This window comes from Acyrthosiphon pisum, chromosome A1, assembly GCF_005508785.2.
Source record: "Acyrthosiphon pisum isolate AL4f chromosome A1, pea_aphid_22Mar2018_4r6ur, whole genome shotgun sequence".
Taxonomy (NCBI): domain Eukaryota; kingdom Metazoa; phylum Arthropoda; class Insecta; order Hemiptera; family Aphididae; genus Acyrthosiphon; species Acyrthosiphon pisum.
Genome location: NC_042494.1, coordinates 112,560,428 through 112,573,342, shown reverse-complemented (window position 1 = coordinate 112,573,342; position 12,915 = coordinate 112,560,428). Strand labels below are relative to the sequence as shown.

Below are 12,915 nucleotides of genomic sequence, written 5' to 3'. Positions count from 1 at the left end.
TTTAAGTATGAAAAAAGAGCCTATACGAAAAACATTTTGGAAGAAGCAGAAAATTATCACAATGAACATAACACACACCAATTATAGAAAAAAATTAATACACTAAAGGGAGGTTACAAAAAGTATGAAAAGTTAGAAAAGAACACTAATTACTGCCCGATCATATATTGTAGAGAGATGGAAAACGTATTTCGAACATCTTCTTAACTGCAACGACCCCGTAGAAACATTTACTTGGACAAGGACGGAACCCAACCTAAACGAATGCACAATACCGTCGAAAGAAGAAGTTGAATTACAAATAAGGCGATTAAAGAACTATAAATCACCTGGTGAGGACGGTATACAAGGTGAGATCATGAAAATGCTGGACGAAAATTCATTAACATATATATATAGGTTACTAACCCACATCTGGGAGCAAGAAGTACTACCGCAAGGTTGGAATGTTGCAGTCGTATGTCCAATCCATAAAAAAGGTGACCCACAAATATGTAATAATTACAGAGGAATAGCCTTATTGAATGTGGTCTACAAGATATTCTCCTATTGCATTTTAGATAGGATTAAACCCATTGCGGAAGAGGTGCTGGGAGATTATCAAGGTGGTTTTAGACCCAACAGATCAACAACAGATCAAATCTTCAGCTTAAGACAGATCATAGAAAAATCATGGGAATTCAATAAAAGCATATGTATACTATTTGTAGATTTCAAAAAAGCATACGATTCTGTCCACCGACATAGTCTAATAAACATATTTAAAGAGTTTAAGTTCCCAAACAAACTAATAAAATTAATTGAGGCTACTCTGCAAAACACAGAAATCAAGATAAAGGTAGCATCGGAATTGTCAGAGCCAGCAACGGTTAGGACAGGCCTAAGACAAGGAGATGCGCTATCACCAATATTGTTCAACCTAATATTAGAAAAGGTAATCAGAGAAACAAATTGTAACAATGGAATAGTATTGGGAAACTCGAACATAAATATCTTGGCTTATGCGGATGATATAGCGATATTAGGAGATACTGAAGAAACGGTTCAACAAGTATGCAGGAAACTCATCATGATGGCTAGTAAGGTCGGACTGGAGATAAACGACGAAAAAACAGAGTACATGATATTAAGTCGCCAGGACAGAGAATACCAACAAGGACAATCTATGAATGTAGAAGGGCATGTATTCAAAAGAGTCACACATTTCAAATACTTGGGGCACTTGTTAACACAAGATAACGATCTGAAAATGGAAGTCAGTGCTAGGATACAAAAAGGCAACAAAAGTTTTTTTGGTCTTGGAAAAATACTGAGCTCAAGAACATTATCGACAAACCTGAAGAGGTTATTATAGTTATTACTTGATAATATATACTATATTACTATGTATTTTACATGTTTTATATATTTCAAATGGTTTTTTAAACTAATTTAAATTTGTGGGGGGGGGGGCGTAAATGCAGTGATTCGACAGGGGCGCCACCAAATTGCAATACGGCCACTTATACAATACACTGTTTGAGGGGGGGCATTTTTCTGCTGATACGTAGGTATAATTAAGAGGGCTTAGCCCCCCTCAGACCCTTTCCAATATTTTCCGCTTGTGGTTTGCAGTCTATCATACAATTACAATGTTACTTTCCGAAAATTATAGTAATATTGAAAACAATTATTCTTGGTTAACAATAAACCTAAAATAGCAATAATAATTTTTCCAAATTATCTTAATATAAAAAAAAATTAAAAAAATAAATAAATCGATATCGAATAAAACGTTTTTTTTTTTTATAAATTAATGTACTTATTAGTTATTAGTATTAGTATTTAGTAGGTACCTATCTTTATATATATAATATATAAACCGTCCTGCGACTACTTTGCTGTTTTAACTTTTTGCACTTATATTTATAGATTTTGAAGCGCTGAATTCAAATCTGTAATCAATTTTTCTCCAACACGTCTAGTTTTTCTACAATTCGAATAATAAATATTGTCTCTATACCACATGACCCTGAATTACCAGTACCTGTACCATCCGAAGCTTTTGAAACTATTTTAAGCTACGATACTTCTATATATTCCGCTGGCAATTCTAGTATTAATGACGAAGACTTTCAACTTGACACCACAGATGCTCCACAACTTTTCAATCAATTTGAATTAAATGATTTAGTAAGTGACTTAGCCCTTACTAAAGAGGCAGCTGAAATTTTGGGTTCGAGACTCAAAGAAAAAAATTTACTTGCAAAAGGTACTACTTTTTCTTGGTACAGGAATCGTGAAATGGAATTCAAACAATTTTTTTCAAAGGAAGGACCACTTATATTTTGTAATAATATTTCTGGATTAATTCAATATTTTGGAAAATATTATGATGTGAATGAATGGAGGTTGTTTATAGATTCATCTAAAAGAAGTCTAAAAGGTGTTTTACTTCATAACTGAAACCAGTTAGCGTCTATTCCCATTGCACATTCTGTACATTTAAAAGAAACGTATAAAAACTTACATTTAATGACAATTAATGTTAGAAAAAGTTCAATATCCACTACATAAGTGGATTGTTTGCGGTGACTTATAGGTTTTGGGAATGTTATTAGGTCAACAAGGTGGCTATACTAAGTTTCCATGTTTTTTATGTGAATGGGACAGCAGAAATCGCATGAAATATTGGACGGTGAAGCATTGGCCAAAAAGACAGATTTTAGAACTGGGAACTAAAAATATAATACGTCATAATTTAATTGAACCACAAAAAGTTGTATTACCTCCTTTGCACATAAAGTTAGGAATAATGAAACAATTTGTAAAGGCCCTTGATAAAAATGGACATTGTTTCAAATATCTGTGCGACAAATTTCCTGTATTATCTGAAGCAAAGCTCAAGGAAGGTATATTTGATGGGCCACAAATCAGAATACTAATGAAAGATACAGATTTTCAAAATAGTTTGACCACCGTAGAAAAAAATGCATGGACTAGCTTTAAAAACGTGGTGTCGAAGTTTTTAGGTAATACGAAAGATCCAGATTATAAATCGATCGTAGCCGATTTGATGAAAAATTTACAACTATTGGGCTGTAATATGAGCATAAAATTGCACTTTTTAAATGCACATATTGACTATTTCCCGGAAAATTTGGGTTCATTAAGTGAAGAACAGGGTGAACGTTTTCATCAAGACATCAAAGAGATGGAAAGGCGATATCAAGGTCGATGGGCTGTCAGTATGATGGCCGATTACTGCTGGTGTTTAAAACGTGAAACTGAAAAACATAGCTACAAAAGAAAATCAAATTAATTTATTTTAATTTACGAACCCGCAAAAAAAAGAACCGATAGCAAGTTACTTGAATAATTTTTTTTTTATACTTTAAAAGTAAGAATTAAAATAAACAAATGTATTTTCTAATAAGTATGCTTAATAATATTTTGAATTTTACTTTAGTTAAATTTATAGCAAATGAAATATTTCAAATAAAATAATAACGTATATTATTATTTATATGTAAATGTTATACTATCTTGTAAAAAAACTAGACGTGATAGAGACAAACTAATTTCAGATTTGAATTTTGCGCATTAAGATCTATAAGGATCAGGTATTATTATACAAACAACAAAAATAACAAAATATTTTGCAGGACGGTTTGTGTGTTTGTAAGCGAACTCCTAAACGACTGGACCGATTTTGATGAAATTTTTTGTATGCGTTTGGGTGACGCCCCGGATTGTTTAGATTCACAAATCATCCCCATAGGTCCAACCAGGAGATATGCTCAAACGGAGATTTAGAAATTTACGGTGGAATTTTTTGTTTATAAATGGTTGCCATGGGTTTTAAAACTGTTATAATAATTATTCAAATCGGTGAAATCAGTGTATTCATTCAATGCATTTAATTTTTTTGTACGCTGTATTTTGATATTATATGTATTGCAATTACGTAAATATTGAGCGTATTATACTCACATATAAGTTACGTACATAAAATAATGCCACGTCTCGTGGACGAGGAGGAAATATTGGTTGACAGACTCGGTATTCACAATTATTCCAGCCGTTTAGGAGTTCAGTGACATACTTGGTATAACTTTGAATTTTGATACTATAAGCCCGGTCCAGACCAAGAAACATTTGTAGGAAACATAATATGTTTCTGACATTGTCGTCGACAAATATTTATGTTACCACTTATGACGGGAAATCAGAAACATTGTCGATGAAAATGTTGGAAACACGTGTCTCCGACAAATTTTTCTTTGGTCTGGACGGGGCTTAAGACTTAAATTATAAAGTTACGTACAAACAAACAGCACGGGGTCCGCGATCTACCGCAGGTAGATTGCCTACCTGATAATATACTGTTGCGAATCAGAATTACTATTCCAGGGAATAGAAAAGTTAAGATACATTTTAAACACCATACACCGAATATTAAAAACGAATTGAACAAAGTTTGAGTCATATTGAGTTGGTACATTTAACGGGAAACGAAGTGCACGGGATTAACTAGTTATATATATATTCAGAACAATTCATTCGGATTTAGTGGCCAAGTTTAGCCATTTTTACGTTCTTACCTAATTATTTACGTTTACGAATTACGTTAGACCATTGTTCCGTGGTTAGATCCAGACAGCAAATTTTTAACTAAAAATATTATTATAACATTATAAAAAAATTATTTGTGATAATAATATTATTATACTGCTATTATTATATTATCATTTCAAAATGCCGTCAGTATTATTTTTACCACCCATTGGTATTCAATATTTTGTTCGTGCATATTATAGGACATTGGTAGTCTGTTGTCTGCAGGTGCGGTAATATCATAGATAAATAAATATAAAAACAAACTAAAAACTTTAATATTATTACCTATCGGCTAACTATAATATAGGTAGGTAAGTATATTATAATATTGTAGGTATTTGTGTATGACGTATGTGTAACTATAATAGTAGTAGTAGTAGTGGTAGTAGTAGTATTAGTAGTTGTGGTAAGGATTAGTTGCAGTGTTTTTAGTAGTAGTAGTAGTAGTAGTAGTAGTAGTAGTAGTAGTAGTAGTAGTAGTAGTAGTAGTAGTAGTAGTAGTAGTGTGAACACAACGCCGAACGTCCCGGGCGCTACGCGGGGGCGGGGTCAGTCGTTCGCCCGAACTGTTCCGCAATTTCCACGTAGGCCCGACGCCCGCGGACCGCAAGCACGACAGTGAGAAAAACAAAGGTACCACGTTCACACCTGTTAGATACATTTTTCTGAATTAAAATCCCATTAAACGCCACCGTCGACGCAATAACTATAATCGACGGTGACGGTGGTAGGTATCATTTAATAGGTAATTGGTACCGCAGTAGCAGCGGCCTGTCACGTAATAATATTAATATTATTATATCTGGACACGTCGAGACATATATTCAATGATATAATGCGCATGTGTGTGTGTATGCCGTCTATGTGTGCGTGTGTGTACGGTAATAAAATATAATAATACGCGGCGGCTGAATGTTTTCATGACGACAGTATGACACGAATGCAGAAATACGACGATAGATAAGGCCATAAGGGCCGCCGTCGCAGCCGACGCGTTGTTCGTCGTCGTATCGTAGACGTAGATTCGTAGTTTCACACTATAGAAAAGGACGAAAGGACGCGGGGAATCACCGCCGTCGTCGTCGTCGTCGTCAAAAGGTGAATATCGCACAATTTATTATTTTATTAAAATAATATTACATTATTTATTGTTGGGCGCGCGTTATTACTTGTGGTTCACACACCCTTGTGGCTTGTTTTTGGCACCAAAACTACCAACATCGACGTGTACACAAGATGGGCAACGTGTTATCACGATTCAGGACCCGACGAAGTCGACGATGTTGGATGATGATGCTTGCGGCCTAGATTCGAGGGTGCCGTCTTGAATATTTTTATTTTCCGGTGGTAGGGCATACACTTATGAAGGTGTACTTTTATCTGACGGATTATCCGACGTTCACACATTTTTTAGGATGATGGGAGGGGGGCGTTTACATCTTGCTGACAACTGACCACTGTATAATACTGTGTAAGTTTGCAAATATTTGATTTGGTTTCACTCTGAACAAACTGCTTTTATTAGTCGCCGGTCGTATGTCTTTCCGCCTGTTAATAGCGTTGGACAGTCAAAACAGTTGGATTGTTGTACTCGCCCTAGCCCGAATATTTAAAAAAGAATTCATGTTATTTACGTATACCTGGTTTTAGGTAGAAAAACACCTGTGAACCTATTGTTATCTTACATCTTTATAGGTACCTAGTATGATGTATTATTATATCAATGGTTTTTTTTTTTATTGTTCACAGACACTTAGTTCCACACAAACGTATACAGCATACATTTCAAAATGAATAGCTCCTCAGATACAGGGTATGTGTTTTTCTCTTACATTATAGCTATTGACATTAATTAATTTATGCTTACAGATTTAATCCAGCATTTAATATAGCAACTATAAGACAAGTATTCAATGAAGCTGTTGAAAAAGGTGAGCGATAGGTACCATTGTTTTTGCTTTTGATAGTTGTTGGAGTTTTATTTTATATTCTTTCTTTTGGTTTAGTTCGTATGCCAACTCCCATGCGACTCAGGGATTTAATAAGGCAAATTAGAGCAGCAAGAACAGCAGCTGAAGAAAGAGCTGTTATCAATAAAGAATGTGCAGATATTAGAACATCTTTTAGGGATGAAGATAATGTCTGGAGATGTCGAAACATTGCTAAATTGTTATATATTCATATGCTTGGGTAAGTGTTTTTTTTTTCAATATTCTTGTTTGTTAAGGTTATCATAACTGTAGATTGATTTTAAATCTACGCAGAATAACAATAAATTAACAGCTTTATTATTTTCAATAACCAGTACCATCGAAAAAAAAAATTTAATAGAAATATAGGTATACCAGATTTCAAATTTATGTTCTTTTTAAAAACTAAATATTTTATCTGTTTTGAACGAATAGAGTTTAAAAGAATAATGTTAATAATATAGATATCCAGCACATTTTGGACAGTTGGAATGTCTAAAGCTAATAGCTTCACCAAGATTTACCGATAAACGAATAGGTTACTTGGGTGCTATGTTGTTATTGGATGAGCGACAAGATGTGCATCTCCTTATCACAAACTGCTTAAAAAAGTAATTTAACAAAAAATGTATTATATGTTTTGAATATAAAAGAAAATATGTCAAAAATTACTTATTTCCTATTATCTCATAGAACATTTTTTTTCGTCATTATTCTAAAATGACCAAAATTGACTTATTCTCTTTTAGCCAAGCATTGCTTAAATAATTCATGTGAATATTTATATAATACTTATAAATGTGATTTTATTAATTTTAGTGACCTAAATAGTTGCACTCAGTTTGTTGTGGGTTTGGCATTATGTACCCTTGGTGCTATTGCATCACCAGAAATGGCTAGGGATCTTGCCACCGAAGTAGAACGCTTAATGAAATCACCTAATACATATATTCGGAAAAAAGCAGCTTTGTGTGCATATAGAATTGTGCTCAAAGTCCCTGAACTAATGGAAATATTTTTGCCAGCCACTAGATCAATGCTTTCAGAAAAAAATCATGGCGTACTTATTACCGGTGTAACATTAATAACTGAAATGTGTGAACGAAGTATTGATACCTTACAGCACTTTAAAAAGGTATTTTAATAGTGTTTTGATTGTTTTAAATGAAAAATAATAATTTTTTTTATTGAATTTCTTTTTGAAAATATTTAAATTGCTGTCTATCTAGGTGTTTTTAAATTATTAAATACATATAATGTTTATTTTATTATAACCTATTAGTTAAAACAAATTAATATTTCACAGGTTGTGCCAAACTTAGTAAGAATCTTAAAAAACCTAATAAACGCTGGCTATTCACCTGAACATGATGTTGCTGGACTGAGTGATCCTTTCTTACAAGTAAGTAAATTACATTTGTTTTGCCAACAATCGATAAATATTTAAGTTTCTAAATCATTATTTTATTTGCAGGTAAAAATACTGAGATTGCTTAAAATACTTGGTAAAAAAGATCCAGAGGCTTCTGAAACTATGAATGATGTCCTTGCACAAGTAGCCACAACAACTGAAACAAATAAAAATGTTGGTAACACAATTTTATATGAGACTGTGTTATCAATTATGGATATTAAGTCTGAATCCGGGCTCAGGGTGTTAGCCATTAATATTTTGGGTAGATTTTTATTGAACACAGATAAAAATATCAGATATGTTGCTTTGAACACACTTCTAAAAACTATTCATTTAGACATGACTGCAGTTCAAAGACACAGAACTACTATAATTGAGTGTCTTAGAGTATGTTGAATATTATAACATAATTTAAATTAAATACACTAATAGTGTCTAATTTTTAATTTTTTTTTATAGCAAGACCCAGACGTATCTATAAGAAGACGAGCGCTTGAGTTAAGCATAGCTTTAATTAATTCTCATAATGTATTGACTATGACTAAAGAGTTACTTGCATTTTTGGAAACATCTGAACCTGAATTCAAAGCTCAGTGCTCTTCTAGCATTGTGTTAGCAGCTGAAAAATTTGCACCCAATACTCGATGGCATTTAGATACTTTAATAAAAGTTCTTGTTGCAGTAAGTAGATATGAAATATAAATAATTGATTTTGAGCCGTTATCACAATGGCTGTATCCCACTAAGTTATCCACTAATAGCAATGGCACCAACCTATTTGGTGGTCACATTTTATTAAAGCATTATTTTTTGATGGATAAATCGTAATTTTTATCTTTGATCAGGCTGGTAATTACGTAAGAGATGATGTCGTATCTAGTACAATACAATTAGTTTCTGAATCTGGTGCTCAACATGGCGGTTATATGGCTTCAAAACTATGGGTAGAATTGGAAAAAGACACAAGTGATAAACAACCATTGATACAAGTGTCAACATGGACAATTGGAGAATTTGGTGACATGTTATTACAACAATCTGATGAACATGCTGTAACTGTAAGATTTTTATTTCTTACATAAAAACTTAACTCTTTTAAAGAATAAAAATAAAACCCATTAGGTGTAATTATCCTCATTGTTATATAAATTAAATGTATGAAATATTCACTACAATTAAGTCTTTTACAATGAAACAATTAACTGCTAAATTTATAGGATATATTAATTAATAATTATTATATTATTTATTTTAATCCAGGTCAATGAAGAAGACATATTAAGAGTATACCATAAATTAATGTGGAGTCCTCAAAATAATATTATCACAAAACAGTATACATTAAATTCACTTATGAAATTAAGCACCCGTATCAAAGTTAATGTAGAGTAAGTAATAAGTATATGAATTACAAACTTATGTGACTATATTTAATTTGGACCACAATTACATTTTTATTGTTACCTTAAATTGTTTGTATATTATGTTCTTTTAAAGTACTATTAAATTATAATTTGATTTTAATTATATAGTAAAATACATGAAATGGTAGCATCATTTACAACACATATGCATACTGATTTGCAACAACGTGGAATTGAATACAATCAGCTGTTCAACAGATATGACCCAATGCGGGAAGGTCTATTAGAAAGAATGCCTGCTATGGAGTCAAATAGAACTCAACAATCACAATGGAATGAAACTATTGAAAATATTCCATCACCAAATGATTTACTTGTCGCTGATGTGACAAATACTGAGACTACTAGTGATTCTGTAAAGATATATTTTTTTAATTTATTAAAAAAAAATTAATAATAACTTTGTTTCCTACTTTTTATTTTAGAATGCATTGTTAGTATTATTAGAGGGTTCAAATGGGGACACAGAATTGATTTCAAGTCAAAACCCTTCAATAATGCCAACCATGGCTACTGATACTCAAGATTTGTTGGATCTCTTAGGTAATTTTTTATATTTCTTATCTTTAAATAAATAGTTTATTGATTGAATTTAAAACATTATTTAGGTGGTTTAGATTTAAATAACCAACCAATGCAACCATTGAACAATCTTCCATCTGAAATTAGTTCAACTAATGGATTAATAGATACTACAAATCATATATTTGACTCATTGAGTCTAGGTTAGTTAAAAAATAATTATAATTTATAAAGATTTTGTTTCTATATTCTAATTTATGTATTCAGCAGAAGCGCCAATTCTTAGTACCAACAAAGTTAAAAGCCCAGGAACTGTGACTGCGTATGACCAAAACAATTTACTAATAACATTATTAGTTGAAAGGGATCAGATGAACATAGATTCAAACACCGTGAATATGACCGCTTACAATAGTGGTACATTTACCATCACCGAATTTCTTTTTCAAGCAGCTGTCCCTAAAGTAAGTTGATATTTGGAGTTATTATATATTATATTATTCTAAAAAGTAAAAATATCTTAACTCTGTCTAATATAAGAGTAACCTCAAGGGGCAAATGATTTTAGTTGAGTTTGGACGGACCATACCATATATCGAATAATGCTTATAACAACAATACAACAAAACTCCATATTTTTTGTTCTATATTGTTTTAAGTGGCATGGACAGTAAAATATGTCAGTGTATTGCAATGTAATATGTGTCTATTCCATTTAAAAGTTTAAAACATTAACATATTTGTACATATTTTTCATAAACATATTCCTACTAATGAGTGACAACCATAGGCGTTATTATTTTTAAAAGTTTTTGGTCAGCTAAAACATATTCTTTTTGATATCATTGTCAACACTAGAACTTTTTAGGTTCTGAGCAATGAATGTATTGATTTTAAAATGATGAATGTTTTTTAATTTTTTGTCTGTACACGGTAAGTAGTCAAAATATTGATTTGATTTTCAACTTCAGTATTTTGTTTGTAGGGAAAGTGAATCTAGTTGGAGCATTCTGGAGGTTAAAATTTAAAATTTAAAATGGTGTTACACCCATATGCGTTCTCTCTGTCTTACAAACGCATAATATACCAAATTTTACTCTCAGAAGATGACATTTAGCTCTGTTAGTTTAAAAATTAGAGTGAATTGACCTCTTATAAAGTTTAGAAGTAAGAATATTAACTAGTGAATCTCAGGTTTTTTTTAATATATTTTTAATTTTAAAACAAGTTATGAGTTATAAAAATGGCTAAGATTTAAAATGTAAAACATTTTGATTTTTAATTTTTTAGATTCTAAAAATAAAACTTTTTTTACGTTAAGTCAATATTTTTGACATGTAGATCTTATATTTATAATTATCTACCTTATTATATCTATTTTTTTTAAACAATTATGTATAATTTTCTACTTAAAAAAAAAATATATAATATTTCAATAATTGTTAATAAATGGATTTAGTCCCATTTGCCTATTTATTTTGTTGCTAACTTACAGATTTTTAAATTAATATTTGTGTACTTAGATATTAGTTATTAATCATAAATGTATTTTTTCTTTTCTACTTAGACTTTCCAATTACAAATGTTACCTCCATCGTCAAATGTAATTGAACCGGGTTCATCTTTGACACAATTAATGCGAGTATCAAATGTATCAAAAGTAAGTTTCCCTATTATACTATAATTTAAATATTAAATCTTTTACATAGATATATACAGCTACTAGATAGCCTTCTTATCATCGAAATCGGCCACCATTTAAAAAGCAGACAATGTTAAAAAAAATAATATCACAGTGTTTATGTATACATAAGTATTTATGAATATGAATAAATGTTAAATAAATGTAAACATTGTCTGCTTTATAAATGTCGGCTGACTTCAACATAGGTCACAATAATTGTAGTATAAAGACGGCTATCTAGTTGTTGTATATATTTATGATCTTTTGTATACTAACATAGTATTTTTTTTAAATATAATGTTAACAAATACCTATTATTTTATAAAAAAAATTGTACAATTTAGGTTTTAATTGTTTTTAATTTTTATCGATTGTACAAATATTTATAAAAAAATTTGAATGAATTTTTTTTTATTATTATAATAAGTATTAACTAATTATATTCTGGATCTTAAGATAAAAAATATTTTTATCCATGACAAAATTAATAGGTATGTCAGTAACAATACATTTTTTGATCCGGCAGACACATTCCACCCTTTCCAGCCTAATTAGTTGCTAGCCTCATTTCATTAAATTACCCACCAAAATACAATATTATACTATTGCACCTAAATTATCCTATATTCTTTCAATGTGAAGAGGCAAATCAGGCTTATTAGTGGGGTGTGGTTGACAAACACACCACGTGTTACGAAGTTGCAGACATACCTATTTGTTTTATCAAGCTTTTATCCATTGGATTATGAATAATGAGAGTAAGAAATGTTAATTTTCATAGCCTGTGGAATATAATATAATTACAATTAAATTGTTCATATAAATGGATATTTTAGAGTAAGAAAATATTTTTAAAATATTTTTTTTATAGTTCATAATTTATAAAAATTAAATTTATGTACTACAAATTAAAATATAAACATTATTGGTAGGGTTTGGGACTTGTACTAAAAATTATTGAAATTTGCAGAAAAAATAGTCAAAATATGCCACTTAATTTTTATAATATTTTGGGAATTTTTAAACTATCGTGAAATAAAACAACTGGGTTTTAAAAATACTGGCGCATGTATTGGGTTAAGTAAAATCGAGTAACGTGATAAACAAACACGTATCTATAATCTATTCATTTTCATTTCCTTGTACAATCTACAATCTAGATGTCAATTAGTTTTACCACTATTTTGTCACAAAGATCCTTATAAAATCGTACTTACCTACCAATATTGTACTATTTTCACAAATAGGGGGGATTTAATTGGCCAAGCCTCCACCGATAATTTTAACAACCCTCAAATATTT

General features: G+C 30.9%; 2 protein-coding genes across 11 annotated transcripts in view; both read left to right on the top strand.

Moving 5' to 3' along the window:
* The window catches only part of LOC100167810 (synergin gamma), a 31,852-nt gene that overhangs the window by 5,551 nt on the left and 13,386 nt on the right, over positions 1-12,915 (top strand). The gene's annotated exons all lie outside the window — the stretch shown is intronic.
* LOC100159888 (AP-1 complex subunit gamma-1) overlaps positions 5,156-12,915 on the top strand; it is a 12,916-nt gene continuing 5,156 nt past the window's right edge. For 3 of the 6 annotated variants that reach the window (XM_029488068.1, XM_029488067.1, XM_008185953.2), the window contains exons 1-16: positions 5,156-5,697; positions 6,349-6,412; positions 6,469-6,530; positions 6,606-6,789; positions 7,034-7,180; positions 7,389-7,704; positions 7,876-7,971; positions 8,044-8,370; positions 8,443-8,664; positions 8,829-9,041; positions 9,244-9,371; positions 9,516-9,762; positions 9,833-9,950; positions 10,016-10,132; positions 10,197-10,393; positions 11,497-11,589. In XM_029488068.1, the coding sequence (XP_029343928.1) occupies positions 6,390-6,412; positions 6,469-6,530; positions 6,606-6,789; positions 7,034-7,180; positions 7,389-7,704; positions 7,876-7,971; positions 8,044-8,370; positions 8,443-8,664; positions 8,829-9,041; positions 9,244-9,371; positions 9,516-9,762; positions 9,833-9,950; positions 10,016-10,132; positions 10,197-10,393; positions 11,497-11,589 (2,490 nt within the window). In that variant the 5' untranslated portion in view covers positions 5,156-5,697; positions 6,349-6,389. Of the gene's footprint in view, positions 5,698-5,786; positions 6,250-6,348; positions 6,413-6,468; positions 6,531-6,605; positions 6,790-7,033; positions 7,181-7,388; positions 7,705-7,875; positions 7,972-8,043; positions 8,371-8,442; positions 8,665-8,828; positions 9,042-9,243; positions 9,372-9,515; positions 9,763-9,832; positions 9,951-10,015; positions 10,133-10,196; positions 10,394-11,496; positions 11,590-12,915 lie in introns of those variants that run through there. The other 3 variants (XM_008185956.2, XM_008185954.3, XM_008185955.2) reach the window with 3 other exon arrangements.